The sequence below is a fragment of the Rhincodon typus genome, chromosome 20 (assembly GCF_021869965.1).
Source record: "Rhincodon typus isolate 14 chromosome 20, sRhiTyp1.1, whole genome shotgun sequence".
NCBI lineage: Eukaryota > Metazoa > Chordata > Chondrichthyes > Orectolobiformes > Rhincodontidae > Rhincodon > Rhincodon typus.
The window spans coordinates 1610977-1636725 of record NC_063351.1 but is presented as its reverse complement, the minus strand read 5'-3'; the positions used below and the strand labels follow the sequence as shown (position 1 = coordinate 1636725).

General features: G+C 40.9%; 1 protein-coding gene across 1 annotated transcript in view; it reads right to left on the bottom strand.

Moving 5' to 3' along the window:
• Positions 1-25749, bottom strand: part of dna2 (DNA replication helicase/nuclease 2) — a 102224-nt gene that overhangs the window by 23448 nt on the left and 53027 nt on the right. Inside the window, exons 10-15 of the mRNA XM_048609149.1 lie at positions 18134-18328; positions 16718-16948; positions 9441-9557; positions 6024-6133; positions 5540-5649; positions 5033-5257 (exon numbers count right to left, since the gene is read on the bottom strand). Coding sequence (XP_048465106.1) covers positions 5033-5257; positions 5540-5649; positions 6024-6133; positions 9441-9557; positions 16718-16948; positions 18134-18328 — 988 coding nt within the window. The remainder of the gene's footprint in view (positions 1-5032; positions 5258-5539; positions 5650-6023; positions 6134-9440; positions 9558-16717; positions 16949-18133; positions 18329-25749) is intronic.

Genomic DNA, 25749 nt, shown 5'->3' with positions numbered 1-25749 from the left:
GGCAATTAAGAGGCATGGCAATTAAGAGGCATGGCAATTAAGAGGCAAGTCTCAGTTTGCAGCAATACAGATGTGAGTAAAATCTTAACCTGTCTGATGAAGATTGAATTTTACTACTACTACTACTACTACTACTAGAGCAGAAAAATGTTAACGTGATGATATGTGCCTCTAAAAAGGATTTGTCTGTTCAGGTCCTCTTGAAGAGACGTGTTACAAACTTGGTGTTGAGACGTCTGCTCCATGGCTTTGGTTTTTTTTTGAAGTAGACAAGAGAAACCTGAGTCGAGTCAGGCTCACACAGACCCAGGATTTTGGGCTTTTGCTTTTAGTTGTTGGAAGTGGGGTTTTGGAATGAAGCTGCTAGATGCAGTGCCCTCCCCGCTGCTGCTGCTGCAAAAGCTTGAGTACTCTTTCAGCTGCTCGATTCATTCTGTTGGTATTCCTTCTCCAGGACTGGTGAAGATACCAAGTGAAGGAAATGTGTTTTGCTGAATTTTCCCTTGCCAAGGATGTGTTTATGGGATGCTGCTATGTTGAACAGTTGATGAGTATTAGAATATATATAATTATATAATATATGTATATTATTTTGTTAAGTATTCAGAATAGTGAATTGCCTAGACAAAGAACAAAGAAAATTACAGCACAGGAACAGGCCCTTCAGCCCGCAAAGCCTGCCCGTCACAACTAGAAACCCCCTACCCTTCTGGGGACTGTATCCCTCCATTCCCATCGATTCATGTATTTGTCAAGACGCCGTTTAAAAGTCATTATAGTATCTGCTTCCATTACCTCCCCCAGCAGCGAGTTCCAGGCATCCACCATCCCTTATGTAAAATACTTGCCTCGGACATCACCTTTAAACCTTGCCCCTCGCACATTAAACCCATGGCTCCTGGTAATCGACTCTTCCACCATGGAAAAAAAGCTTCTGACTGTCTAGTCTGTCCAATCTTGTAGACCTCTATCAGGTCGCCCCTCAACCTCTGTCGTTCCAGTGAGAACAACCCAAGTTTCTCCAACCTCTCCTCATAGCTAATGCCCTCCATACCAGGCAACATCCTGGCAAATCCTTTCTGTACCCTCTCCAAAGCCACTACATCCTGTGGTAGTGTAGCGACCAGAATTGAACACAACATTCCAAATGCGGCCTAAGGTTGTATAAAGCTGCAACATTACCTGCCAGTTTTTAAACTCAGTGCCCCAGCCGATGAAGGCAAGCATGCCGTATGCCTTGTTGACAACCTTTTCCACCTGCGCTGCCACTTTCAGTGACCTGTGTACCTGTACACCCAGATCCCTCTGCCTATCAGTACTCTTAAGGGTGCTACCATTTACTGTACATTTTCCACCTGGATTAGACCTTCCAAAATGCATTACTTCACACTTTTCTGGATTAAACACCATCTGCCATCTCTCTGCCCAAGTCACCAACTGATCTATATCCAGCTGTATCCTTTGACGGTCCTCATCGCTATCTGCGATTCCACCAACCATTGTGTCATCGGCAAATTTACTAATCAGACCAGTTACGTTTTCCTCCAAATCATTTATATATATTACAATTAGCAAAGGTCCCAACACTGATCCCTGAGGAATGCCACTGGTCACAGCCCTCCGTTCAGAAACGAACCCTTCCACTGCTACCCTCTGTCTTCTAAGAGCCAGTTTTTTTATCCATCTTGCAAGCTCACCTCTGACCCCGTGCAACTTTACCTTTTGTATCAGCCTGCCATGAGGGACCTTGTCAAAGGCCTTACTGAAGTCCAAGTAGACAACATCCACTGTCCTGCCCTACCCTCATTGATCATCTTCGTTACTTCCTCAAAAAGCTCAACCAAGTTAATGAGACACAACCTCCCCTTCACAAAACCATGTTGCCTCTTGCTAATACGCCCACTTATTTCCAAGTGGGAGTAAATCCTGTCTCGAAGAATCCTCTCCAATAATTTCCCTACCACTGACGTAAGGCTCACTGGCCTGTAATTAGCTGGATTATCCTTGCCACCCTTCTTAGACAAAGGAACAACATGGACTATTCTCCAATCCTCTGGGACCTCCCCTGTAGCCAGTGACGATACAAAGATTTCCCTCAAGACCCCAACAATTTCTTCCCTTGCCTCTCGGTATTCTGGGGTATATCCCATCAGGCCCTAGGGACTTGTCTACCTTAATGTTTTTCAAGACACCCAAGACAAAGTGGTGAATACTGAATGGCTTAGATAGAGTGGATGTTGGGAAGATGTTTCCATTGGTAGGCGAGACTAGGACCCGAGGGAACAGCCTTAGAGTAAAGGGAAGACCTTTTAGAACGGAGATAAGGAGAAACTTCTTCAGCCAGAGAGTGGTGAATCTATGGAATTCACTGCCACAGAAGGCTATGGAAGCCAGGTCATTGAGTATATTTAAGACAGAGATAGATAGGTTCTTGATTGTCAAAGGGATCAAGGGTTACAGGGAGAAAGCAGGAGAATAGGGTTGAGAAGCTTATCAGCCATGATTGAATGACAGAACAGACACGATAGGCTGAATGGCCTAATTTCTGGTCCTATGTCTTATGGTATTTTGAAAGTTAAAGTTAAGCCTTTTTTTTGATTTGGATTTTAACTTTGGTGTAAGAATAAAAAAAGTGTGTTTTACTTAAAGCTTGACTAATTGAATTACATCTGGAAGTCAGTGCCTTACATTTACCTTTAAATAAGACAAAAGTTAGGGTCTAGGCAATTACCTAGATATGTTTTGAGGGGGTTTGGTCTGGTCCATAACAATGAACTTACAGCATTTATGATACAAGTGACAACATTTCAGATTTAATCAATCATTCTGGTAATTCTAAGCATTAGATTCCCAGAAAGATGTGTCAAACATGAAACTAACCATTAGACAAGTTGAGACAATGAGAAAAATCAGAAGGTTGAAGAGTTGTAAGTTGGATTATTGGTACATAGGATTGCAGGAATTAAGGTAGGTAATTGGAGTCAGGGAAGATGATGGGTGACCATGAGAGGTCGGCATGGTGGCTCAGTGGTTAACACTGCTGCCTCACAGTGCCAAGGATCTGGGTTCGATTCCAGCCTTGGGCGGAGTTTGCACATTCTCCCCGTGTCTGCGTGGGTTTCCTCCTGTTTCCTCCCACAGTCCAAAGATGTGCAGGTTAGGTGAATTGGCCATGCTAAATTGCCCTAGATTAGGTGGGTTATAGGGAGATGAGTCTGGGTGGGATGCTCTGAGGTTTGGTGTGGACTTGTTGGGCCAAAGGGCCTGTTTCCACACTGTAGGGGTTCTATGATTCTAAGGTGGGGTGACAGCACTTGATTGTGGGTACTGGGTGCAAGGCAAGTGACAAAGCGCAGCATGGAGAATGTGGGTGACCATGGGATTTGGGGGCACAGGTGACTACAGGTCATGGAGGGATGGGAGAAAAAGCGAAGGTGACTACAGGTCATGAGGAAGGGGATGGGCCGGGTAAGTACATGAGTTGGGGAAGTGATTTAGTTGCTTCCAATGCAAGTAAATCCCTCTATGTGCAAGATGACCAAATCTGTACACAGTACTCCAGAGTGGGTATGGTCTCGAAATTGTCCTGGACAGTAGTAAACTCCATCCCATTGCAACGAACAACATTCCAGACCCAAAATGTTAACTCTGATATCTGTCCACAGATGCTACCAGAACCGCTGAGCTTTTCCAGTGATTTCTATTTTTCTTTCCATTTGACTTCTTAATTGCTGTTCCTACATTTTCATTTGTGTATAGAACACCCAGATCCCTCTGTACTGCAGCATTCTTTAATCTGGTTCCATTTAAACAATATTCCGCATTTCTGTTCTTCCAGCCAAAATAGAACCCTCAATCACAACCAACACCATGAGCTCTTATCCTGTGGAATAACCTACTTTGGAAATCCAAATAATCTACATCAACTGGTTCCCTTTATCCACCCTGTTTGTTATGTCCTCAAAAAGATCCTAAATAAACTCATCAGAAAAGTAAAATAACTTTGAAAAAATGCAACTCAACAGATGTTTATCACAGCGATATATTTTAAGGATGGTGCATAACTTGAAAGCAGATTTTAGGATATAGCGGTGATCCATGACCTGTTGCCCTTTCTCTTCTAAGCTGTACAGGTCATGGGTTTGGAAGGTGCTATCAGAGGAGCCTTGGTAAGTTGCTGCAATGCATTCTTAGATACACATACTGTCGCGACTGTCTGTCGGTAGTGATGGGAGGGAGTGCTGAAGCTAGTGGATGGGGTATCAATCAAATAGGTTGAAGAACGTCAAATCTCTCAGGCGTTGTTTGAGTTGTATTCAGACAAGTGGAGAGTATTCCATCACATTCCTGGCGTGAACCTTCTAGATGGTGGACAGGTTTTGGGCAAGTCAGAAGGTGAATTCCCAGCCTCTGACCTGCTCTCACACCACAATATTTATGAGGCTGGCCTAATTAAATTTCAGGTCAGTAGTAACCCCCAGAGTGTAAAAAGGTGGCGAATTCAGCAATCGCAATGCATTAAACGTCAGGGAAAGTTGTGAATGGCACAATGTTGGAAGGAAGGACATTGATGTAGCAGCTAAAGATGGTTGGGCTAAGAACATGACCCAGAGGAACTCCTGTAGTAATCTGGCCTCTAATAATCACAATCATCTTCCTTTGTGCTAGGCACAACTCCAGTAAGGAGTTTGTCCCTACTTCCCAATAACTTTAGTTTTCCAAGGTTCCTTGATGTCGCAGTCAAATGTTGCCTTGGTAACATGTCACTTGCACTTTGGCCAGTTAAGGAGGTGAAACAATAAATAAAAAGTGAACAGGGTATCTACTCCTCATACGTATACCCTTTGTGTTTTATAGAGTACACTGACTTGTCCAATAGACTACTCTGAGATGTATTCTGCAGCTAGATAGGTCAAAGAATAGATTCACAAAAAAATTGGCCACCTGAGAGAAATAAAAGAGGACACCTAGATACTGTGGACCTATTATTGCAGCATGATGCAGAGTCAAACTAAACCAAGGCCTTACTTACTTCACTTTTATACAGCCTTTCCAGCTCAGTTAGGGTTTGGATGGATTTCCTTCTACAAATGTCCTCATCTGTGAATTTTCGAATGTCAGGATGAACCTTTTGGAAACGTCCCAGACGCAGGAAGCCCACCTTAAAACGAGCCAGTTTCAACAAAATGTTATCAACAGCTGAGTGAGTGTAACTTGTCAGGAGGACACTGAAACCACAGGCATGAAGGATTCTCACCTGAAAAAAAAAGGACAAAATAACCTAAATATACCTCAAAACCAATAACAAAATAAGCTTTTCATGTCCACAGGAACATGATACTGTACTGTAAATAATAAAACCAAAGTCTAAAGTATCCAGCAGCTGGAAATACCCAACGGTTCCTTTCTTTGCCTGATCAGGAGCTGACACCAGTGACTGGGCCCTGCCCTACAGACAGCTAACCCCTTAATCTAGGCAGAGAGCATTCGCAATTTTCCTATAATACCATGTGCTACAATCCTGGACACTTTCCCTTACCAGAGTACAGATAGTGGTAGTTTTGCCTGTTCCAGGCATGCCCATGATGAGTGTGTAGTCCTTGGAAAGTAGTACCCGCTTCATTGCTTGTTTCTGAGGTTTGTTCAGGCCTTTGAATGGAAGAAAATAACTTTAGTTTCAGTGGCTGAACTAAAGAGTGTGGGAGCACGATGGGAGAGGGTGAGACAAAACAAAATAGTTGGAGAGTTCAGAGGAAGTGCAGGGGGTGATGTGTAGGCACAAGAGGAAGCAGAGGGAAGGGGAGCATAGAGGAGAGGAAAAGTAGGTGAAAGGTGGAGGGGCAGGAAGGAGCGACGGGAGTGTGCAAGGAGGGAAGGAAAAGCACGAAAGTGGGCACGTATAAAGGCCCTAAACAAAGAGGGTGATGGAGAGGGCAGTCATATTTATTCCAGTATGTTAAAACTGATTTATTCATCTGAATTGCTGAAAGACACCAGAAGAAAGTATAGCAAATACAGTGTACCTCGCAAAATATTGGCCACAGTTTCCTTTGCTTCCCCTGGGAGTACAGTGCTCAGGAAAGGAATGAACTGTGGAGGCCTGAGGTCTATGATCAATTTCCGTAGTTTATCACTAAGAAAATACAGAAATGCTCATTATTTTGATAGCATATTGGTTCAAATAAATGTATAAAGAAGTATGCATTGGGATTGTATTGCAAGGTATTCTCATGGTATCACTAGGCTTTATACTGAATACAAGACCTGTACTTTTCCTGTGTTTGCTCTTTATGCTGTGTACACCTGACTTCGGAGCGTTCAAGAGGACAGAATACAAAGTTTTCAAACAATGTGCATGGGGACGGGGGTGCAAAATGTCAAGTTTACTCTCACCTGGGAGCTTGTTCGAATATTTCAGAAATTATGATTTGGCATAACGGTAAATATGAATTTCAGGAGAAAACATTTCTAAAGCAATAGATCAATAAAATAAATGAGCAACAAACAAAAATAGCCAATGAAAAGTGCCAAACAAACAAACCTTTTCGTTTCTGGCCTTTTTGGTTAGGAAGCAGAACTAGAGAGTAAGACCAGGCCCTGAGTCCTGATCACCTCAGAATGAGATGGAACCAGGACCAAGTTGAGGAGTTAGGTTTAAACAACAATGACCCTGATTAACCTCTAGTGGCATACCCTTTAAACTTTGGTGGAATTCATACTTAAGTGGGGTTCAGAAGCAGACTGCCTTTAGTGAGGAACTTCCTCCTCCCCCAGTCTGCTTTTTTTTGAGGGGGTGGAGGAGAAGGGAAAGGATGCCAGCGTGCCCCAGCCTCAAGAGTTCACACATTTCCCTATGCGTAACAAATCCTTTACTCCCAACATCACTCGTTCTCCAATCCATCCACCCAGACGGATGCTCTCACTCCCACACCTTCCCTCTCTCTCACCCACACACAATCTGTTTGGAAATGCTAAGAGCCTTTTATGTAGTACTTTTCAAACACTAACATCCACTATCCACCTATCCTATCACTTCATCAAAAAACAAATTTGTTAATCACAATTATTCACAAATTTGTGCTGCATTCCTTAATCTACTCAAACCTCTTCAATTGCTGCCTGTTGAGTTTTTTTTCTGATTGTTGTTTTTGAACTAATACCTGTCACTAACTTTAAACTGACCTGCCAGCTGTTACCTGGAGTGTCTTTGTATTTTTTTTAAAGAATACACAATAGCCATTGTTGGCCTATAACTACTCCTACCAGTTTTATCTGAGTAATGTGGTATATAAATTTCAATGTCAGGGAGATGTCAAGTATATAGGCTTTAGATGTCAAAAACTGGCAGATCTCCAAGGTTTTGGAGATTTGTAGCCCGGGTTGAGGATGTTGAGGTTGGTTGGCTCGCCCGCCGAGCTGGTTCGTTGTTGTTCTGCAGACGTTTCATTACCCTGCTGGGTAACATCATCAGTGCAGCCTCCGATGAAGCGCCGTTGGGTTTTCCCACCTGGTTTTTAAACTCTGGAGTTTGCTGAGCTAGATTACCTCACTTCCGGTTTTCCTTCGCAATGGAGTATACATGGGGTCGAGTTCTATGTGTTTGTTGATGGCTTTCTTCGTGGAGTATCAGGCTTCTAGGAACTCCCGTGCCTGCCTCTGCTTTGCTTGTTCCAGGATCTTGGTGTTGTCCCAATCGAATTGGTGGTTCTCCTTATCCATGTGGATAGAGATGAGTGAGTATTGGTCATGTCTTTTTGTAGCCAATTAGTGTTCGTGAAATTGTTGTTAATTTCCTTCCTGTTTGTCCAATGTAACGTTTGTCACAGTCTCTGCAGGGAATCTTGTATATGACATTGGTCCTGTCCATAGTGGGTAGTGGATCTTTGGTTTGGGTAAGCAGTTGTCATAGGGTTGATGTGGGTTTGTGTGCCACTCTGATGCCCAGCAGTCGTAGGAGTCTTGTGTTAGTTCCGATGTGTTCCTGACGTAAGGTAGCGTGATGTGTGTTGGGGCGTGTAGTATCTTCTTGGTGTTGTTCATGTAATAGGCATCTTCTGACCCAGGTTTTTGGATATCCATTGTCCTTGAATACCTGTAAGAGGTATTCTTTTACTTCTCGGTGTAGTTCTGTGCTAATGCAGTGTGTTGTATAAACGGGCAACATGTACATTGCCCATATACAGTCCATTGCGAAGGAAAACCATAAGTGAGGTAATCCAGCTCAACGGAATCCAGAGTTTAAAAACCAGGCGGGAAAACACAATGGCGCTTCATCGGAGGCTGCACTGATGATGTTACCCAGCAGGGTAATGAAACGTCTGCTGAACAACAATGAACCAGCTCGGTGGCAGATCATTCAAACAGCACATTCCTTCAGCTGTTCGCAACAAGGTACCCAACCAGCCAAACTTGCAAAACTCAAACTTCCAAATTTAGATATAATTCTACAATTCGACAATATTTGCTAGGTGTGTCAAGACATCAAATGTAGGATTATCTGTTGGACTAAAAATGAGGCATATCTATACTGGAAACTACATATATTAATATGCAGGGCCCTGTTCCTGCAGACAGAAAGAACGTGTACACGCCCTGTGCCTACTTCAACTCAACAAAATAGGTGACACTATTCACTGGTTAATTTCTTAGGCAATGCCCTGACCGGAGACAACCTGCCTAGTTAATTGTTAATTATTAACTGGTGCATTCTCAATGGCATTGCCCCCAATCAGCATCCCCTTGCCAACTAACCAGTTCTCCCCTTTCATAGAATGAGAATGTTGGTTTTCCCCTTAAATCAGTATTCTTGTGAATTCTGAGTGCAAGACAAAAAGCTTTGAGTAAATGGGAATGTTTTCAGCAGTACTCAAGTTTTGTACTACTAAGCGTTTAATATGTCAGCCTTCATTATCAGGGCTAAGCCACACCACTCCAAAAGTCTTCTCCATTTGCCCATTTTTAAAAATGTCAGGTATCCTGGAAGCATAATTGTCAAAGATTTATGCTTCATTGATAAAGCGAGGGCACCAACAGGCGTTTTGTTTAAAAAAGGCAGCCTTTTAACTTTGTCTGCCATATTGAAAGACTGCTTTACGTACAGGTCAGATTTTTTTCCTGCACACCTTTAAAAATTGAAGCATATTGCCTCCCATCATTCTTCTAGCTCACTTATAATTTCCTGACATCTACCACTTCCCACAATATTCACTGTATTCGAGTTTCATAAAATCTGCAAACTTTGACACTATAACCGACATACCCAAGTCCAGATCACATAGTTCAAAAAAAAATTGAGTTATACATTATTTAATGCCTGCTAGTCCAGTTTGATGGTCATGATAATATGCTCTATTACCTAGGGAACTGGTATTGCCCTACCTGGCTGACCATGAAAATTAAAAAAAAGTACAAAGCAATCCGTTTTATCCACCCACAGTTACCTGACTACAGATTGTTCCATCAACTTCGAAAGATTCCCTAAATGAATGTTCACATTTCCAACTCCCTCTTCATGATCAAGTCTGAAGATTGTTTCTAGAGGCAGCCTTGAGAGGTTCCTGCATAACAATGAAGAGTTATTTTCAATGTGGTATCACCAATGTGATATTACATTCTGACTCTGGTATATTTAAAGCACAAAATGGCAAGAGCATGGAACTTCTCCATTTATAGAACTCTAAACAAATGATTGAAGGGTGCAAGTCATTATCCATAAAACTATTTTAAATTAATTCATCAGATGTAAGCATCGTTGGCAAGAACAGCATTGACTGCCCATCTCAAACTGCTTTTCTAAAGATGGCAGGAAGCCACTTTTGGAACTACTGCAGTCCCTAGTTTATAGGCACATTTAAATTGCTATTAGCAAGGGAGTTCCACAACTTTGACATGATGGTGAAGGAATAGCAACATAGTTGCAAGTGAGGATTGTTTTTGGCTTGCAGGGAATTTTACAAGTTGTGGTGCTCCCACAAGTCTGCTACTCTTATTCTTCTGAGAGATACCGGTCATAGGTTTAGATAGAACTGTCAAAGACTTGGTGATTTCTGGAGTGTATCTTTTAGATGGTACAGGCTACCATCATGTAACAGTGGTATAGGGAGTAAATGTACAAAATGGATGGCTTGCACAGTTATCAAACAGCTGCTTTTTGTCTTGGATGGTGTTGAATTTATTATAATGGTGGAGCTGAATTCAATCATGCAGGTGAAAACTATTCCTTACTATTCCCTTGTAGATCAGGGCTTCCCAAGCTGTAGGTCACTCCAACGAGTCATCCAGGGCAGCAACCATTTTCGTGTAAGTTATGACTCCAAATAGGAGAGCGCTTTCCCATTAATTCCCATTGGCTTGCTAGGACACCTTGATGCCAAGGTCAGTCACTCTCACCTTCTAGAATTCAGCTTGTTCATTCAGTGGCCAGAAACTCAACTAGACTCACCATACAAATTCAGAAGCTACAACAGCAGGTCAGAGGCTAGGAGTACTGCAACAAGTAATTCACCTCCTAACTCCCCAAAGCATGTCCCCATTTATAAGGCACTAGTCCACTGTTCAAGAAAGAAAATAGGGATAAGTCCAGGAAACCATAGACTGTTGAGTCTCACTTCGGTGGTTGGGAAGCCACTGGAGAGAATTCTTAGGGATAGGATTTGTCGCATTTGGAAAAGCATGGCCTAATTAGGGACAGTCAGCATGGCATTCTGCAGTGCAGGTCATGTCTTACTAACTTAATTGAATTTTTCGAGGTGGTGACAAAGAAGGTTGATGAAGGTAGAGCAGCGAATGTTGTGTACATTGATTTTAGTAAGGTTTTCGACAAGGTCCTTCATGTAGGCTCATCTAGAAGATTAAGATGCATGGGAAGCATGGTGGCTTAGCTGCTTGGATTCAGAATTGGCTTGCCCATTGAAAACAGAGGGTAGTGGTGGAAGAGTGTTTTTCAGGCTGTAGGTCCATGACTATTGGTGCTCCACAAGAATCCAGACTGGGATCTCTGCTGTTTGTGATATGTATGTGACTTAGATAAAAATGTAGACAGCTAGGCTAGTAGGTTTGCAGATGATACAAAGATCAGTGGAGTTGCGGATTATGTAAAAGGTTGTCAAAGGATACAGCAGGATATAGATCAGTTGCAAGTATGGGTGGAGAAATGGCAGATGGAGTTTAATCCGAGTCAGTGTGAGGTGCTGCGCTTTGGGAGATCAAATATTAAGGAAAAGTATACAGTTAATGATAGGACACTGAACAATATTGATGTACAGAGGGATCTTGGGGTTCAAGTCCATAGTTCCCTGAAAGTGGCCACACACATGCAGATAGGGTGGTAAAGTAGTAGTACGCCATGCTTGACTTTATTGGTCAGGGAATTGAGTACAAGAGTTAGGATGTCATGTTGCAGCTTTATAAGAATTTGGTTAGGCCACATTTAGAGTGCTGTGTTCAGTTCTGGTCACCACATTGCAGGAAGGATGTGGAGGCTTTGGACAGGGTGCAGAAGAGTTTTACTAGGATGCTGCCTGGATTAAAGGATATGAGCTATAAGAAAAGGCTAGAAAAATTCGGGTTGTTTTCTCTGGAGCGGTGGAGGCCGAGGGAAAATTTGATCGACGTCTATAAAATTATGAGATGCAGAGAAAGGGTTGACAGTCAGATTCTTTTTCCCAGAGTTGAAATATTTAATATTAGGAGGCATGCATTTAAGGTGAAAGGCAGAAAGTTCAAAGGAGATGTGAGGGGCAATTGTTTTTATAGACACAGAAAGTGATAGGAGTCTGGAACACTCTGCCAGGAGTGGTAGTGGAGGCAGATATGATTGGGGCATTTAAGAGACTTTTAGGTAGGCACATAAATATGCAAGGAATGGAGGGATATAGATCAAGTGCAGGTAGAAGGGATTAGTTTAATTTGGCGTCATGTTCAGCACAACATTGTGGGCCAAAGAGCCCTTCCTATGCTGTATTGTTCTATGTTCCACGTAAGTCAGGAGTATGATGGAATACTCCCCACTTGCCTGGATAAGTGTAGCTCCAACAACACAAGAAGCTTGACACCATCATAGACAAATCAGCCCACTTGACAGGCACCACTTCCACAAACATCCACACTCTCCATCACCTGTAAAAGCAATGCATACTATTTACAATAAATTTGCCAAAGATCCTTAGGCAACACGTTTCACACCCATGACCACTTCCATCTACAAGGACAAGGGCAGCAGATACATGGGAACACCAACACCTACAAGTTCCCTTCCAAAGCACTCACTATCCTGACATGGAAATACATTGGCATCCTGTAGTGTCACTGAGTCAAAATCCTGAAATTCCCTTCTTAACAGCAATGTGTTCTACCTACAGCACATGTACTGCGGTGATTGAAGAAGATAGCTCACTAAAATCTTCTCAAGGGCAACTAAGGATGGACAATTAATGTTGGCCAGCCAGTGATACATGCATCCCACAAGTGAATTAAAAAGCCAGCACTGAGATCCGCAGCTGAGTAGGGGACTTCAAAGCGAGCACATTATTACAATACAAGTGCTATGTCACAGCACTATTCACTGGACTTCCATAAGTTTGCTGATGATCAAGAGTAGAACGAGATAGAAATATGTAAAGGGCTGACTGACAGCAACAGTTTATAGACAGTTTTCTGGAAAATTTCCTACATCAGTGTGTTTCTAGTCCAATGAAAAAGGAAACATTATTAGATCTGGTTCTTGGAAATGAAATGGGTCAGGCGTCAAGATATGAACATTTAGTGGATAGTGATCTACCTAGGGAACAATGGATGCAAAAAGATACTGAGGTTCTAGACAAGAATAAAAAAATCATATAGTAGACATAGACAACTGGGATCAAATGAATCTCTTGAAGAGTATAAAGAGTACAGGGACATTCTTAAGTGGGAAAACAGGAAGGCAAAGTGGGGACATGAGATAGCCTTGGCAGGTAAGGTTAAGGATAACCCTGAGATTCTACAAATAAGTTAAGACCAAAAGAGCAACTACAGAGAGTAGGTCCGCCTTAAAGATCAATGAGGTTATCTTTGTGTTGAACCTCCGGAGATGGGAAGAGATATTAAATGAATATTTTGCATAGATTTTACTGTGGACAAAGAAATGGAGGCTAGAGAACTCCGGGAAATAAATATTGATGTTTTGAAAACAGTTCACGCTACAGAAGAGGAAGTGCTAGAGATCTTAGAAAACAAAGGTAGATAAGTCTTTGGGACCTATCAAGTGTATCCTAGGACGTTGTGGGAAGTTAGGGAGGAAATTGCGGGTCCCCTGGCAGAAATATCATTATCTGTATCATCTGTAACCATGAGGGAGGTGCTGGAAGACTGGAGGGTGGCTAATGCTGTGTATTTATTTAAATAAGGCTCTAAATTAGAAGCCTGGGAGCTACAGACCTAAGAGTCTGAAATCAGTGGTGGGCAAGGTGATTCTTAAAGATAGGATTTACATACATTTGGAGAGGCAAGGAATGATTACAGACAGTCAGCTTGGTTTTATGCAAGGGAAATCATGTCTCACAAGTGTGATTGAGTTTTTTGAGGAAGTAACCAAAAAGATTGATGAGGGCAGAGCGGTAGACGCTTTTACTTGGAATTTAGAAAAGCCTTTGATAAGGTTCCACGTGGTAGACTAATTAGTAAAGTTAGATCACATGGGATTCAGCACGAGCTTGCCAACTGGATACATAATTGGCTTTACAGGAGATGACACAGGGTCGGGGTGCAGGGTTATTTTTTGAACTGAGGGCCTGTGACCAGCGGTATTCCACGGGCATCAGTTATTAGGTCCATTTTTGTTTACCATTTGTACAAATGATTTGGATGAGAATAAAGGAAGCATGGTTAGTAAGTTTGCGAATGACACCAAAACTGGTGGTATAGTGGACAGTGAAGAAAGTTATCTAAGATTACAAAGAGATCTTAATCAATTGGGTCAATAGGCTGAGGAGTGACAGATGCAGTTCAATTTGGATAAATGCGAAGTATTGCATTGCGTAAAAGGGCAGGACTTATACAATTAATGGTAGGGCCCTGGGTAATGCTGTAGAACAGAGAGACCTAGGGATTCAGGTACATAATTCTTTGAATTTTGCATCATAGGTAGACAGGTTGATTAAGAAGGCATTTAGCACTTGCCCTCATAGCTCAGACCTTTGGGCATATGAGTTGGGAGGTCAATTTGAGGTTGTACAGGATGTTGGTGAGGCCTCTTCTGGAGTACTGTGTGCAGTTCTAGTTGCCCTGTTATAGGAAGGATATTATTAAACTAGGGAGGGTTCAGAAAAGATTTACCAGGATGTTGCTGGGAATGGAGGGCTTGAGTTCTAAAAATAGGCTGGGACTTTTTCCACTGGAGCATAGGAGGTTGAGGGGTGACCTTATAAAGGTTTATAAAACCATGAGGGGTATAGCTATGATGAATGGCAGATGTCTTTTTCCAATGGTGGGGAATTTCAAGACTTGTGGGAATATTTTTAAGGTGAGAGGAGAAAGATTTAGAAAAGTCTTATGGACAATTTTTTTTTGCATAGAGCGGTTAGTGTGTGGAATGAACTGCCAGAGGAAGTGGTGGATGCAGGTACACTTACAATGTTTAAGACATTTAGTTAAGTACTTGAATAGCAAAGGTTTGGAGGCATATGGACCAAACACAGGCAGGTAGGACTAGTTTGGTTTGGGAACACGGTTGGTATGGACTTGTTAGACTGAAGGGTCTGTTTCCATGTTGTGTGATTCTATGACTGTACCCCTTTCATAGCTCTCTGTCTCCACCTATCGGCTCACCTCTTTGCCACCATACCCAATCTCATCTTCAGCATAAATACCTAGCTTTTCTTAGCTGTTATCGGTTCTCATAAAGAGTCACCAAACTCGAAACATTAACTGCTTTCTCCTGTCAGACCTGCTGCATGTCCCGAGAAATTTCTGTTTTTATTTCACATTTCCAGCATCCGCACTTTTTTTGCCTTATTGGATAAATATAGAGGGTTTGGAACAAAACTTTAAAACACTAATAACAGAAACAAACAGGAAGTATGAGAAGACTTTGGCAGCTAACATACAAGGGAACCAATACAGATTGACATTATGGATGCATAGGTGGCAATAAAATGTGAAGCGTTTCATTTCATACACAGAACATGGAAAGGCAAAATAAAGTGGGCCCGTTTCTAAAATGGGAAGGGGGGATATATATATATATATATATATATTCAGCAATCACTGAAGATGGTAGCGCAGGTTGAGAGGGGAGTTAATAAAGCACAAGGAATTCCAGGATTTATCAATAAGAATAGTAACATGCTTCCTTTCATACTTATGTCAAACATCTTTTAAATGCTGGTTCAGCCTCAACTGGGAGTATTATATTCAGTTCTAGGCAACACACTTTAGGCAGGATGAGGCATTAAGAGGATGCTGAGAAGAACTGTTCCATAATGAGGGGGACAGTATTTCAGATTGGAGAAATTGTGACTGTTCACTTAGAGGCTTGAAGGAGATTTAACAGAGGTATTTAATAGAGGTATTTAATATAATTATGGCTTGGATAGAGTTGATAGAAAGAAACAAATGGTTCAGATTTGAACTAAGTGCCAAAAGTAGTAATGGTGATCTGCCAGCATTGAAGCTGTTGCAACTGCAAGTCACTGGACTATTCCAGAGTCCATCTCTGGGCACGTGGGCTCAAATCTCACTAATCCAATTAATTAAATCTGGAATTAAGAACGTGTCTCAGTAACGATAACAAATGTCATTAAGAGTTATAAAAAAATCTGGTTCACTTTCAGGGAAAAAAACCTGTCACTTTTACTTGGGAGGGTACGTTGCAATGAGGACACGAGGAATCTGTAAAGTGATATAGATAAATCAAGTGAGTCGTCAAAAACTTTGCAGATGGAGTTCAACGAAGGAAAGTACGAAGTATAGCACAAGAGGAAAGTATCATGAGACACACCATTATTTAGACGGATAGACTCCAAAAAAGTACAACACAGGATGTTGTGAGCATTCTTTCATGTGAAACACAAGACACCAGCATGTAGGTGCAAGAAGTAATTAAGGCAGCAAATGGAATTTTGGTTTTTAGTTGTTGAGGGGTTGAAGTTTAAAAATAGACAAGTCATGTTACAAATGCACAGGTGAGGCCTAGAGTACAGTGTACTGTTGTGATCCCCATATTTTAAAAAAATAGTACTGGCATTAGAAGCAGTGCAAAACAGATTCACCAGATTGTTCCTGGGATGAAAGGTAGGGTAGAACAGGCATGATTTTAAATATTGTCCAGATAGGGTTGAGCGTTTGAATAGCCTACTCCTGCACACATTTCTTATGTTCATAACTGGTCTGGTCAGGTCTACATGTAAAACTAGATCCACAGCATTGTGGTTGACATTTAATTGTCACCTGAAATGGCCCAGCAAGCCAATCAATTCACAGGCAATTAGGGATGGACATAAATCTTGTCCCACTTGAAGGTAAGTTAACAATAAATCTAGTAGTATCTAGTATTGTATTGTCACATTAAGGACTAGATCTCTACATTTTCTTTTCTAGTTGGTTTCTACAGACTGACTCCTTGCATAAAATTGCATCCCATAAAATCCCAGAAGAAAGTTATAAATTCCAGTCAAAGTTCTCCTATTGGATTTCAGGTTCAATACTTCTGACAGAATCCTGACATGAATGGATCCCTTACCGATCTAATGTACATGTGATCTGCAATGAGCAGATGTCAGTGACATATCCAGAAGAGACAGCAAGCAGCATTTTCTCCTGACCACTTACAACCACTCTGTCTCCAACCATTAATGCAGTTTTCAATATTGACCCAGTCCTCCGTGTGAACTTATGCTCGTACTGTCCATCAGCAATGGTCTGGATGCAACCACTGCGCACAAGGTTAGCAACACAGCATCCCTGCTGTTCCCTATTGAAACAAAATAATCCAAACGTAAACATTAAACAATGTCAAAAACATTACACCGCTCTTCTTAGTCCTGGAAAATTAACTCAAAATCACACTGCTATGACAAAATAAATGGAGAATCTCCTCCAACGCCTTCTCAATACAGAGTGCAATACTGACACTCAAACAAAGCTTTCATTTTCAACAGTGCAACTGTTTTCTCTGGTTAGGAGAAAAATTGACCAGGGTTCCTGATCAACAGCCAAATCAGATATCAGGATTAGAGATGCTAGAATTTGGCATGTTGTTCAAGTGATGAATAACCATTTGGACAATATACCAAAAATCAATGTTGAAAACATCTCCAGCAAGATGTGTATCTCAGTCCTTGGGATTTGATACTACTTATCTAGATACAATATTTAGCAGATTAAGGTGCAAATCTGGATCACTGGAGTTGAGATTCACTTATGGGAGTAAACACCTGAGAGAATATGGCAATTTTCAAGATTCAAATAAAGCTAATGATTTTGAAGCCAAATGTGTTAGAATAAACTTTAAATCTTGAACACCATGATCAGATGTAGAATATATAAAATAATCAGCAACTGCTTGATTCCAGACCTTTAATAAATAAATTCTCTGAGACCTAATGATCCTCAGAAGTGGTGACTGAGGTCATTGAAAATTCATCATCTGTGTCTACAAATAAATCAGAAAACTGCAGATGCTGGAAATCAAAGAAACAAACAAAATTTTAAAAATGCTGGAAACACACATCAGATCTTGCAGAATCTGTTGTGAGAAAGCAGAGTTAACATTTTAGGTCCAGTGACCCTTCTTCAGAAGTTGAATTGACTGCAGAACATGAACCTGTTGAGTTTTGCCTACAATTTCTGTTTTCATTTCTGTCTGCAACACTGACCCTGTGCCAGATACGCACCTGTAAGTTCAATCCTAAATCAAACACAGAAGCCACAGGAAGATCCCATTATCCCAAATCTTGGAATTCTGAACCATTTGAGATCTGATTTCCACAAATCCCCTCCTGTATCGGCCTGTGAAGATCATACACCAAGCTCCACCTCACATACCGAACAACCAAGCCATCCCATCTGGCTACAGCAAATTCCATACCCCTCCACCTGCCTACACAAATACACTTCACATCACAATGGCTCTCATCTACTGTGGATTCTTTCTCACCTTTCCTCTGCAGAATGCAGCCAGATATTTTTCAGTCCTCCCTTCTTATCAACAGCTTGCGCCTCCAGAACACAGAGCAAGTACCAGAGCTGGAAGTATTGCAAGTGAACAAGTTCCAAGTGCTTAGTCTCTTCTTGCAGAATTGGCTTCACATCTGCAGGTACAGAACAGTTCTCCAACTCCTGCTCCACTGCCCTGTCGAAAATGAAACAGCTTTACTCATCAATCTGAGCATAATATCCACCTTACAATCTCATCTCATATTCACAGAGGAATTTCTTCTCTCAGAGGTAATGAAATCTGGTAAATTCTCTATCACAGAGGGATGTAGAAGCTGGACTGTCAAGTATATCCAAGGCCAAGACAGATAGATCTTTAAACCAGTAAGGAAATCAGGATTATGAGGTAAAGGAAGAAAAGTGCAGTTGAGGATCATCAAATTGAATGGTGGACCAGAGGCCAAACGGCTTATTGCTGCTCCTACATCTTATGGTCATTTCACCATTCTCCCTTTCAGTATGCAGTTCATTTACTACATTTGAAATTTCATAGCTTCACAACATAAATTTCATCCCTTGCTGGTGTGGAGTCAGACATCAGCACCTCTGGTTGGGAATGAGGATGCAGGAGTCAGCCTGATTCGTACCACCATAAAATTTGAATACCCAAGTCACAGAAAATCAAATTAGGGAAGTGACTTATGGCTGAAGAATTGGCATAGGAAAGAGGGTTTCCATTTCATGGAACACTGGCACCAGCACTGGATCAGGCTTCACTTAAACCAAGCTGGAACTATGATTCTTGTTAAAAGACTAAATAGGGCAATCACAGGGAATTTAAGTTAATAAGTTTGTTGTAAGAGTAAAGCAAAAAAGGTTGTATAAATGACTGTTGAAGATCAAACAAAAGTTGAGAGTGACAGTCAGAAGTTGTGCTTTAGGCACCACAAGTACAGGAGAGAGAAATTCATTTTAAATACTCACCCAGATGCTCCTTAAATGTTGCAAGCATACCTCTCGGGCAGTGAGTTCCATATTTCCACTGACCTTGGGGTGAAAAACATTCCCTCAGATCCCACTAAACCAGTTACTCCTCATCTTAAACTTATACTCTCTGATCTTAGACTCATCTACCATGAAGAAAAGATTCTCACTATCTACTTTATCCATGTCTCTCAATTAGCTATACCTCAATCAGATTCCCCTCAGCCTCCTCTGCTCCAGGGAAAACAAACCAAGCTACTATCCAGTCTCTCCTCCTAACAGACTTTCCATACCAGGCAACATCCTGGTGAATCTCCTCCACACCCTCTCCAGTCCGATCATGTCCTGCCAGGAGTGTGATGACCAGAACTGCACACAGTAGTGTGGCTTAACCCATGCTCAATAAAGGTGCAACAAGGCTTCCTTGCTCCTATTTTATACACCCAGCTCGTGAAGGCAAGTATCCTGTATGCCTTCTTCACTACCCTGCCTTCACCTATGCTGACACTTTCAGGAATCTATAAACTTGTACACCAAGGTCCCTTTATTCCTCAGTACCCCTTGGGACCTACTATTCATTGAGTAAACCCCTCCTTTATTAGACCTCTCAAAATGCGTCACTTCACACTTATTAGGAATAAACTCCATATGCCATTGCTCTGCCCAAGTTATCAGCTGATCAATACTAGACTTTCACCACCGCCACTTTTGTGCCATTTACAAACTCACTAATTATACCATTTTCATTCACGTCCAAGATGTTAACGTACATAACAAACAGCAAGGATCCCAGCACCAATCCCTATGGTATACAGCTGGTCACGGGCTTCCAATTAGAAAAACAACCCTCCACCAACAACTTTTGCCTCCTATTTGTCAGCCAATAATGGCTCCAGTTTACAAACTTGCCTCAGATCCCACAGGCTGACCTTTTAGACAGGTTTCCAAATGAGACCTTGTCAAGGGCCCTACTGAAATCCAAATAAACCACATAAACAGCACTACCCTCATCAACATTTTCAGTCACCTTTTCAAAAAAATTCAATTAAATTAGACACACAGGATCCCCCTCCAATAAACCCCTGCTGACTATCCTTGATCAACCCCTGCCTTTCCAAGTGTTGATTAATCATGCCCCTCAGAACTTTTTTCCAATGATATCTGGCCAACTTGTCTGCAATTAACTGGCCTATTATCCCTGCTGCACTTCTGGAACAAAGGAACCACATTAGCTATCTTCCGGTCATTTAGCACTTCACCAGTACACAGTGAAGTATCAAATTTCTCCATCAGAGCCCCAGCAATCTCCTCCCTTGCCTCCAATAGCAGACCGTAATATATTTCATCGACCCCCAAGGATTTATACACCTTTATGTCCACTAAAACATCTAATACTCCCTGCTACTTAATCTTAATGTGCTTTAGAACCTTAATATCCCAACTAAAATCTCCAGTTACAATGTGGTGATTAAGAATGAAATCTCAATAATGAGGGGCTATAATAAGCTCCTTTGTGAATACAGATCAGTGGTATTCACTCAAGACTTCACCAAATCCCTTGGTCTCTAACAGGCACCACTCTTTCCCTGGTAATCCTCTTGCTCTTAAACATACTTATAAAACGCCTTGAGGTTTTCCTTAATCCTACCTGCCAAAGATATTTCATAGCACTCCCCTACATGCACTATATTCCTATTGGGTCTCTCTTTTTTGTCATGCTCTGTACCTAACATAGGTTTCCTTCTTTTTCTTATTCAAACTCAATGTCCATTGACATCTGGGGCTCCTTGGCCTTGCTGAACTTGCCCTTTACTCTTAGAAGAGTGAAACCTTGGTGGTTAAGAATGAAATCTCAATAATAAGGAAATATAATTGTGATTAGGCATCTGGTAGCAGCAGTGAAGTGGTAGCTTGTATAAATGCAGTGATTAAACATGGATGTAGCAAAGGCAGGCTGGTTTTAACATGGGGCATTTACACTTTCTTATAGATTTGAAATAAAGAAAACCATTGTCAGTAAACCGGTGAATTTCTTGGATATGTCTAAGTTCTTCTGCAACATGTCTAGAACCAATAAGACAGAACGTCATAGTACATATTGTAATGACCTAGACTTAGGTGACACGGTTTGAATATCTGTCAACAGTGATCTTAGCACAATTAAATTCAACAGTGTGTTTGGCAAAGACTGTTGCTGATAAGACAGACCATCTGCAGCAAACTGGACAAATGGATAAAACATAAGATACAACGTAGGCCATTTGACACATTTAGTTGCTCCACCATTCAATGAGATTGTGGCTGATCAGATAATCCTCATCTCCCACTTTCCTGCTTTATCCCCATAACCCTCAATTCCCTCACTGTCTAAAAAAAAACAGACCTGGCAGTTCTCTGCAGTAAACAATCACAGATTCACTGACCTCAGAAGAAATTCTTTCTTATCTGTCTTAAATGGGCATCCCCTTATACTGAGATTGTCTTAGTCTCTCCCACAATGGGAAACATGCCCCTTAGCATGCACCCTGTTAAGACTCCTTAGAATTTTGTATGCTTCAATAAGATCATGTTTTCTATCAAGTACTTAACTTTGCGTATGAAAATCTTTCCATTCATAATTAAAGGAATAAACCTTCTCTGAACTGCTTCCAATGCCAGTGTATCTGTCTTACCTTGGATAAGGGGGCCAAAATGGCTCTCAGTATTCCAGTTGTGGTCCATCTATTGCCTTGTATAGTTCTAACACGATTTACCTACTTTTTATTCAATTCTCTTTGACATAAAGACCAACATTCCATTTGCCTTCTCTATTACCTGCTGAACTGTATTCTAGCTTGTGACTAATGCATGAGGACTCCCAATCCCTCTGTCTTGCAGCTTTCTCCATTAAAATTATTTGCGTCCTCTATTCCTTCTTGCCACAGTGCATAATCCCATTACCAATATTATATTCCATCGGCCAAGTTTTTGCCCACTCGAGCTGTCTATATTTCTCTGTCATCCTCACTAATGCGTTCTCACTTAATTTTGTGTCATCCGCAAACTGACAGTGTATTCACTTTCCTCATCCAAGTCATTAATATATAGGGTCAACACTAGGGCCCCAGCAGGGCTCCCTGTGGCACTCTACCAGTTACAAGTTGCCCACCTGGAAGTCCCAGTTCTGTCTTTTACTTGTTAACCAATCCATGCATGCTAATACACTACCCCAAACACCACAGCATCTTATTGTTTTAAGTAGTTTTATGCGTGGTGCCTAATCAAATGCCTTTCGGAAATCCAAACATATTACTTCTAACGGTTCTACTTTATCTATTCTGCTTTCTGCTGCCTCAAAAAAATTCTAACAAAACTGTCAGTAATGATTTTCTCTTAGTGAAACCATGCTGACTTTGCTTGATTGTATTATGTCTAAATGCTCTATTGATATCCTTTATAATAGACGAATATTTTCCCAATTACAGATGTTAACTGCCCTAAAATTATCTGTTTATTGTCTCCTCTTTTGAAGGAGGCTGTTACATTGGCAGCTTTCTAATCCTCTGGGACTGTTATAGGATCCAAGGAATACTACCAGTGCATCCAATATCTCTATAGCCATTTCCTTTAATATTCTAGAAAACAACCCATCGTGTCCAGGAGACATATTGGTCTTTAACCTATTAGTTTCCCTAGTATACTTCTATATATTAGTTACTAATTTCCTCTTCACCTTTTGCCCTTTGAATTTTGGAATACAACTGATGTCTTCTACCAAAAACTTATGAAAAATATTGAATCAACTCTATAATTTCCTGATTCCACAGTATTTCCCCAGCCTTATTCTCTAAGGGGCCTATGTTCACATTGGCCTCTCGCTTCCTTTATAAAATTTAACATATATTTAAAGAAGCTCTTACTATCTGCTTTTAACTTATTTACTAGTTTAACCTCATTTCTAAAAATAAACATTTCATGGGATGCAGGCATCACTGATTTGGCAAGCATTTACTGCCTATCTCTAATTTCCCAGAGGGCAGTTAACAGTCAACCAAGTCTGGTTGTAGGTCTGGAGTCACATGTAGGCCAGACTAGGAAAGGACAGATTTCCTTCCACAGATTTAGTGAATTAAAATGGTTTTTATGACATTTTTGTTGGCTTTAAAACTTGCTCAATCCTTTGCTACCACTAATTCTGAAGGAGGGTCTAGGCCCGAAACATCAGCCTTCCTGCTGCATTTCTGAAGAAGGGTCTAGGCCCGAAACGTCAGCGTTCCTGCTCCTCTGATGCCGCTTGGCCTGCTGTGTTCGTCCAGCTCTACACCTTGTTATCTCAGATTCTCCAGCATCTACAGTTCCTGCTTTCTCTGAACTAATTCTCGACACCTTTTTTCCCTCTTTCAATTTAATATTACCCTCAAGTCTTTGATTAACCAGTTGATTTATCCCCTTCCCAGAATCCTTCACTGGGATATATCATTTCTATGAGTCATTAACTATTTCTTTAAATATCTGCCATTATTCTTCAATAGGCTATTTTCCAAAAATTCCAAGGAACAAAGGTCATAGATGACAAAAGAGCTAGGTGACAACATAAGACTAAAAGAACAGTAAAAGTATATAAAAAAGGAAGAGAGTAGCTGAAGTGAATATTCATCCTTAGAGAATGAGTCTGAGAAGTTACTGATACGTAAACACAGAAATGGCAGAAACACTAAATCAATATTTTGCCTCAGTTTTCATCTTGGAGGACACAAACTCCCCCAAATAATAACAAGTAATGCAGAGGTTATAGAAAAGGAGGAAATTAAAACAATCATTAAGGAAGAAATTCCAAGCAAATTATTGGAATTAAAGGCAGACAAGTTCCCAGGGTCTGCAGGCCTACATCCTAGGAACTAAAAGGAGGTGGCAGAGATAGTGGATGCATTAATCATAATATTTCAATAATAATTCCAAAATTCCCTGGATTTTAGAAAAGTTCTAGTGAATTAAGAAAAAATGTGACACCTTATTCAAAAAGAGGAGGAGGCAGAAAATAGAAAACCATAGTCAAATTATTTTAACGTCTGTCATCAGAATCCATTATTAAATCCATCAGAGTCAGCACAGTTTTAAGAAGGGTAAATCATGTTTGACTAATTGTCGAGAGTTCTTTGAAAATGGAACAGAAGTGGAAAATTGAAGTAGATGCAGTATATGACGCCATGCAAAACGGTAATACACAAATGAAGATCACATGGCATTAGAGGTAATATTTTAGCTTGGATAGAGGATTGGCTAACCAACAGAAAACAAACAGACAGTCCGTCTAAATGAGTTTTTTTCTGTATGTCAGGCTGTAACTAGTGGGATGCCACAGGGTTTGGTGCTTGGGGCGCCAACTATTTAAACCTATATCAATGACTTGGATGCAGGGATAGAATGTACTTTAGCCAAATTTGCAGATAACACTAAAAGAGGTGAGAATTTAAGCAGCAAGGAATACATTAATTGCACTGGAGACCATTCAGAGAATGTTCACTAGATTAATTCCAGAGATGAAAGGCTTGTTTTATGCAGAGAGATTGAGCAGTTTGGGCTAAAGTCTGGAAGAATGATAGGACATCAAACTGAGGTGTATAAGTTACTAAAGGGAATTGACAAAAGTAGATGTACAACAGATATTTCCCTTTGTGAAGCAATCTAGGAAAGAGATCGGGGTTTTAGACTAAGGGATGGTAGATTTAAAACAGAAATGAGGAGGAATTCTCTCAAAGGGTCATGAATCTGTGGAATTCACTATCCCAGAATGCGGTAGATGACAGTACACTGAATCAACTGGAGGAGATAAGCAGAGTTTTAATTATTAATGGGTTAAAGGGTTAGAGAGACCGGCACAAAAGTGGAGTTGGGGATGAGATGAGTTTGGCCATGATCATATTAAATAGCAGAACAGGCTTAACAGTCTGAATTATATGCTCCTGCTCATAGTTCTCATGTTAAAACACATACACAAATTCCAAAGATATCATAGATCCCAGGTGAATTGGAGGAATACAAGAAACAGCACAGGATGAGAAAACAGGCAGCTAAACATTAGTGCAAATAAAAATTGCAAGGGATACCAAAAGCAAAACAATTTTTTAATTTTACAGTTTTATGAGGAAAACGTAGAGCAGTCAGGCAGTCAGAAGCAACGTGTATCTGTTGAAAACTATTAACAGCAATATTGTCAATGAAAATAAGGAAATGTTGAATAATTACTTTCTATCAGTATTTACAGAAGAGGTCAGCATGTTGGATGTCCCAAGAAAATTATTAAATTATTAATTTGAGCAACGTAACGTCACCTCATGGGAGAGACAATGGCCTAATGGTATTATATTAGACTGTTAATCCAGGGACCCAAGTAAGGTTCTGGAGACATGGATTTGAATCCTGCCACGGCAGATGGTGGAATTTGTATCTAATAAAAATGTGGAATTAATCTTCTAACCATGAATTGCCAATTGTCAGAAAAATCTATTTGGTTCACTATTGTCCTTTGGGGAAGGAAACTGCCATCTTACCTGAGATAACACGGTGTAGAGCTGGATGAACACAGCAGGCCAAGCAGCATCAGAGGAGCAGGAAAGCTGACGTTTCGGGTCGAGACCCTTCTTCAGAAGAAGG